General features: G+C 57.6%; 1 protein-coding gene across 1 annotated transcript; it reads right to left on the bottom strand.

Annotated features, from left to right (window-relative positions):
* Positions 1 to 2,589: 2,589 nt before the first annotated feature.
* LOC146421936 (olfactory receptor 14A16-like) lies at positions 2,590 to 5,468 on the bottom strand. Its single transcript, XM_085046808.1, has 2 exons — positions 5,356 to 5,468; positions 2,590 to 3,560 (listed from the first exon to the last, which is right to left on the bottom strand). Exon 2 carries the CDS (start codon positions 3,535 to 3,537, stop codon positions 2,605 to 2,607), a length of 933 nt encoding a protein of 310 aa, XP_084902934.1. The 5' UTR covers positions 3,538 to 3,560; positions 5,356 to 5,468; the 3' UTR covers positions 2,590 to 2,604.
* Positions 5,469 to 6,348: the final 880 nt, after the last annotated feature.

Below are 6,348 nucleotides of genomic sequence, written 5' to 3' on the forward strand. Positions count from 1 at the left end.
GGGCCTCATGGAATCAAGATCATTGTGACACTGTGTGACCTTCTGGACAAAAGGAGTCAATGGTGACACTGTGGGACCTCATGTAAAGATGGGGCCATTGTGACATTTGAGGGCTCCATGGAACAGAGGGGTAAATGTTACTCTGTGGGGCCTCGTTGAACCATGGAGATCACTGTGACACTGCAGGACCTCATAAAACCAAAGGGTCATTGCTACACTGTGGGGACTCATGGAATAAAGGAAACAATTATGACACCGTGGTGCCCCATGGGACCAATTGGCCATTTTGGCCTTATGGAACCAAAGAGACCATTGCTGCAGTGTGAGACCTCAGGGAACCAAGGGGCCTTTGTGACATTCTGGAGCCCCATGGAAACCTGGAGACCATTGTGACACTCTAGAGCCTCATGGAACCATGCTGACAGCAGGTTGGCTGCAAGTATGAATCTGCTGGAGGGCAAGAGAGCTCTGCAGAGGGACCTGGACAGGCTGGATCCAGGGGCCAAAACCAGCAATGAGAGATTTAACAAGACCAAGTGCCAGGTCCTGCACTTTGGCCACAACAACCCCTGCAGTGCTACAGGCTGGGGACAAAGTGGCTGGACAGTGGCCAGGCAGAAAGGGAACTGGGAGCACTGATGGACAGCAGGCTGGACATGAGCCAGCAGTGTGCCCAGGTGGTCAAGGAGGCCAATGGCAGCTGGCCTGGATCAGGAATGGTGTGGCCAGCAGGAGCAGGGCAGTGATTCTTCCCCTGTACTCGGCACTGGTGAGGCCTCAGCTCGAGTGCTGTGTCCAGTTCTGGGCCCCCAGTTTAGGAAGAACATTGAGGGGCTGGAGCATGTCCAGAGAAGGGCAACAAGGCTGGGGAAGGGTCTGGAACACAAGTGCTGTGAGGAGTGGCTGAGTTTGGAGCTGGGGTTGTTTATCCTGGAGAAGAGGAGGCTCAGGGCAGACAAGGTGCTGTTAGGTCACAGGTTGGACTTGATGATCTCAAAGGTCTTTTCCACCCTCGCTGATTCTGTGATTCTCTGAAAGCACCCTTGAAGCAGTTGCAGGATGAGCCCTGGGCCTCCTCTTCAGAAGGTCCAGCAGCCCATGGCCCTCAGCTTCTCCCCACAGGCCCCAAAGCCCATCCTGTCAGTCCTGCAGAGCCTCTCCAGCTCCTCCTCACTGCCCCACAACAGGGAGCCTCACAGCCACACACAGCAGTCCAGATGTGCCCCCCTGGCCTGTGCTGCCTCTGGCAAGGGAACAGCACGAGGCACTGCAGGACCCTGCAGACAATTCATGAAGCACTTGTAGGATGATCCTGCTCACCAAGGGATGTTCCCATGGTGCCAAGTCAGGAACTGAAATGGGGAGTGGGGCCAGAGAGGAAAGGGCAAACAGGGATGGGCTGTTTGCAGGGGAGGGGACAGGGATAGGCAAGGGGAAGAAATGTGGAGCAGGAAAGAGGAAAGAAAGCAAAGGTGAAGCAAAGGAAATGCTCAGGACTGTTTGGGGGTGGCTGCCAGGCAGCCCTGGCTCTGAGCAGCAACGTCTGCAGTGGGACAGGAAACTCACAGCTCATGGGAACAAACTTTCTGGCTGACTTCAGAGGTCACAACAAAGCTGAGTGGTTTCCCTCCCATCCCCAGCCCTTGTTGGCCCCCAGGGCTGATGGTGTTTGTGCTCACTCAGGTTCATCTCCCCACACCAACAGCACAGGGTGCTCACAACTGCTGTGTGCAATGCAAACAGGGCTCCTGAGCCAGTGCTGCCGTGTCTCTGCCTGGAAGGATCAAGCAGCTCTGGGAGCTGGGGGAGAGGCCAGGGCTGCCAAGGGGGGATGTTGTTGGCAGCTCCATGAGGACGCTCTGGGACGCTGCCCTGGGCTGTCCAGCGCAGTGGGGATGGATCAGCCCCTGCTCTGCTGCTCCTTCCCGGCTCCCCCAGGGACCTTGCAGAGCCCCAGCCATGCTGTTTGCCCCCAGCCTGCCCACGGCCACCCTGCAGCTGCTCACGGGGGTTTTCTCTGCTCAGCATTGGCCTGGGCGTGTTCTGGAGGGAGCCTGGGCAAGGAGCCTCGAGCCCCCAGGCCCTGCCCTGAGGCGTCAGCTGTGCCCCAGCAGTGCCCATGGCCTGTCCCTGCTGCAGCCCCGGCACTGCCACCCCCAGCACTGGCAGCGACCCCGAGAGCACTCAGGCCCTACAGCAACACGAGGGGCAGCAGGGCAGCGGGGCAGTGGCACGGGAGCAGCACTGGCAACACCAAGTGCTGCTGCTCCTTGGCAGAGCTGCTGTGCCACCCCTGATCTGCCCCAGCTCTGCACACAGACATTGCTGCTGCAGCTCCACAGACAGGAACAAAGGGGGATCTCTGGTGAAAACTTTGCTGGGAGATCCTTTAGTTTGTTTAAAGCCACTGAGAGCACAGCTGCTCATTGACACAGACTGTGGGTCACTGCAAAGATGGAGAGAAACAAAATGAGGAATGGCACAGTGATCTTTATTTGTCGATGTTGAAAAAGTAAAAAAAAGGAAAAAACCCACTACCAAACCAACAAGACCTATCAAAGTTGACTTATATAACAAGTGATTTGCAGAAATTTGGCAACCAGTTTAATGTTTCTGAAAGTGTCCAGTCATCAGTCTCCACACTGCAGCCTTGAGCTCCTGGTTCCTCAGGCTGTAGATGAGAGGGTTCAGTACTGGAGGAACCACTGAGTACAGAACTGACACTGCCAGGTCCAGGGATGGGGAGGAGATGGAGGGAGGCTTCAGGTAGGCAAAAATGCCAGTGCTCATAAACAGGGAGACCACAGCCAGGTGAGGGAGGCATGTGGAAAAGGCTTTGTGCCGTCCCTGCTCAGAGGGGATTCTCAACACAGCCCTGAAGATCTGCACATAGGAGAAAACAATGAACACAAAACAACCAAAAGCTAAACAGGCACTAAGCAGAAGGAGCCCAAGTTCCCTGAGTTTGGAGTGTGAACAGGAGAGTTTGAGGATCTGTGGGATTTCACAGAAGAATTGGCCCAGGGCATTGCCATGGCACAGGGGCAGGGAAAATGTATTGGCTGTGTGCAGCAGAGCATGGAGAAAGCCACTGGCCCAGGCAGCTGCTGCCATGTGGGCACAAGCTCTGCTGCTCAGGAGGGTCCCATAGTGCAGGGGTTTGCAGATGGACACATAGCGGTCATAGCACATGATGGTGAGGAGACAATATTCTGTTGAAATGAAAAAGACAAACAGAAACACCTGTGCAGCACATCCTGAGTAGGAGATGTCCCTGGTGTCCCAGAGGGAATTGTGCATGGCTTTGGGGACAGTGGTGCAGATGGAGCCCAGGTCAGTGAGGGCCAGGTTGAGCAGGAAGAAGAACATTGGGGTGTGCAGGCGGTGGTTCCAGGCTACGGCGCTGATGATGAGGCTGTTGGCCAGGAGGGCAGCCAGGGAGATGCCCAGGAAGAGGCAGAAGTGCAGGATCTGCAGCTGCCGTGTGTCTGTGAATGGCAGGAGGAGGAAGTGGCTGATGGAGCTGCTGTTGGACATTTTGACTCTCTGGCCATGGGGACCTGTTCATGGAGGAGACAGTGACAAGTCAAGAGAGACTTTCCTGAGCAATGTCCCAGTCCTTTCTCCCAGCCCAGCCCCTTCCACTCTATGTCACCCAATTTCCCTTTTCTCAGAGCTCTTCCTCCAGCCCCATGCCTGGAGCTCTGCTGGGATCTGGCCCTGTTGCTGTGACAAGCAGTGGCTCTGCCCATGGACACCGAGGAGTCAGCTCTGCTCTGCAGCAGTGGGTCATGGGAATGGGGGACAGGGACCAGTCCTGGGTTGGACTTCATCAGACCAAACTGCCCCTAAGGCAGAGGAGCTTGGCAGCATCTCCTGTCCCAGGGCTAAGGAACAGTGACAGCCAAAGGCAGTTTGAGAGAATTTCCTGCTGTGCTCAGGGAGAACAGAGAGAACTGTGCAAGGCAAGAGGATTGGCTGTAACTCAGTGAAGGGTGAGGGGAGCTGCTCTGTTGCTCCATCTGTTCCCAGCTGCCCTTTCTGAGATCAAGGGCACTCACTGTGTTCCCCTGAAAATCAGCCTGACACAGCTGAGAGCAGAGGGACTCACAGCAGAGCCAAATGGCTCAGCCTTTCTCAGAGTCTCAGCCCCACTGCTGGCCCCCAGTGTCCCCTGGAAGGCAGCTCACAGCTTGGATGGACACCCCGAGGACACACCAAGGGTCCTGGCCATGGAACTGCTTGAGGAGAGTCATTTCATTGCCAGCCTGCCAGCCTGCCCTGCCCAGAGCTGCCCAGGGCAGAGGGAGCTGGGACACCTCATTGCTGTGCTCACCCTGCACAGGAGGAGCCCCAAGGGCTGCGCCTGACCCTGCAGCTGCAACTGCCATTGCCAGAGAGCCTGTCAGCAATGCCAGGAGCAGCTGAGCAAGGCAAGGAGAGAGACAGCCGAGCCCTGAGGAAAAGCCTTTCCCTGCACAGCCCTGCACAGCCCCTCGCAGGCAGCAGCAGTGCAGGACAGTCGCCCTCAGGCCCTGGTCAGCAGGGAATGGGCAATGGCAGGAGAGATGCCCTTCATCTCTGGTGCTGCTCTGCCGGCCCAGGAGGGGACTGAGGGCCCCGAGCCCCCGGGCTGAGGGCTGTGCTGGCTGCCAGGGGACACAAGAGCTCTGCTGCTAAGGGCAGTGTGTGCACTGCAGGGCAGGGCCGGCAGGTGCCTCATGTCTCCTGCAGCAGGGCTTCCCTCAGCATTGCCTCCCTCCCAGCCTGCCCAGGGCTCTGCTGCTGGAGCTGTCCCAGCCGGGAGCTGTTGCTGTGGCCTCGGGCTCCTTCCCTGCCAGTGCTGCCAGAGCCCAGCCCAGCCCCTGGGCCAGCTGTGCCCTGCAGCCCCTCGGGGGTGCAGGGATTAAAGAGCAGCTGGAAGCTGGGCATGAGCTGGAGCTCTTAGCAGCCCTGGCCCACACAGCACCCTCTGCACAGAAGCAGGACCTGCCCTGGCAGGAGTCACTCCTTGCAGCCACAGCTCCACTCCACCCTCCATGGGGAGCTCCCAGGCAGGCTGAGAGCTGCCCCTGGCAGCTGGCAGATCCCCTGCCCTGGCAAAGAGCCCTCAGGGCTGCAGGAGCTGCTCTGCAGGACAACCCTGGGCACCCCTGGCTGCACCCCCACCTTCCCAGCCTGCAGCCATCCCTGGCAGCAGGAGCTGTCCTGCCCTGTCCCTCTGATGGTGCCCAGGGCAGCCCTGCTCTGCAGCACATCCTCCCCCAAACCAGAAACAGCAGCAGAGCCATCCTTACAGTCATATCAGTGCTGTCATGTGTCAGCTTTAGGAGATCCCTGCAGCCAGAGACTTACTGTGTCAGAAGTTGTGAAGATTTCTCCATGAATAAGCTCAGAATTGTCCTTCCAGTTGCTTTAAGCCTCTGTCTGCTTCACTCCTCTCAGGTACCTGCAGGCAGCACCCTCAGCCCTGCTGGGCTGGGAAAGAAACTGCTCCTCAGCAGAGCACCTCTTTGAATCTCTTCTTGGTTGCCAGGAGTTCCCTCTGTGCCAGGAGCCCAGCCCAGCTCAGCAGCACAGCAACAGCACAACAGCACAAGTAATGAGCCTCCCAGGGCTTTGCTGTTTACATGAGCCTCAATCACTGAGAGAGTGTTCAAAAAACTTCTCAAGAACTCAAAGTCAGATTCAAACTTCCAAGTATCTCAAAGTTTCAATGTGTCTCTCTGAGGGACCCAAGTGAGAAAGTGTCCCCAGGTTCCAGGTAGAGCAGAACACTGGAGGCAGTGATGACAGCTGGAGACAAGCAAAGGAAAGGGTTCTCTGATGCTGAGCAAAGCTGGATGTGCTTCAGGAATGCAAAGGGCCAAGGCCTGAGCCCCAGCCCCTGGCAAGGCAGATCCTGTCCCTCCCTCAGTGCTCAGGGCTCTTCCCGGGGCACTGGCATGTGGGGATGTGCAATGCCAAGGGCAGGACCATGGGGCAGCCCCTGCCAGGCTGCTGGGCAGGGACAAGGAGGCAATGAGGCCCCAGGGCTGCAAGGGTCACTTGTGTCCTCCTCATGGCCTCAGGGCCAGGGACAGCAGCCATGGCCAAAGTGCTGCACAAGTTGGCTCTGTCAGGGCCTTGCAGCTCCTGCACATCCCTCTGCCCTCTCCAGCCCAGGCTGTCCTACGCTGTCCATGCCCTGTGCCTCTGTCCCTGCAGGCTGTCGTCATCCCCTGGCTGCCCCACCTCGCTGGCCCTTCCTTTGCTGACAGCTCTGCGTCCTGCCTGCCTCTGCCTTGGCACACAGAGCCTTGGGCTTGATACCAGAAGGGTTAATTCAATTTTTACTGTTCCTGTGAA

This window comes from Lichenostomus cassidix, unplaced genomic scaffold, assembly GCF_008360975.1.
Source record: "Lichenostomus cassidix isolate B80296 unplaced genomic scaffold, HeHo_3.0 HiC_scaffold_46, whole genome shotgun sequence".
NCBI classification, from domain to species: Eukaryota; Metazoa; Chordata; class Aves; order Passeriformes; family Meliphagidae; genus Lichenostomus; species Lichenostomus cassidix.

What these genes read in the sequence shown, in the direction of transcription:
- LOC146421936 (XM_085046808.1), bottom strand. Translation starts at nt 3,537, where the DNA reads ATGTCCAACAGCAGCTCCATCAGCCACTTCCTCCTCCTGCCATTCACA.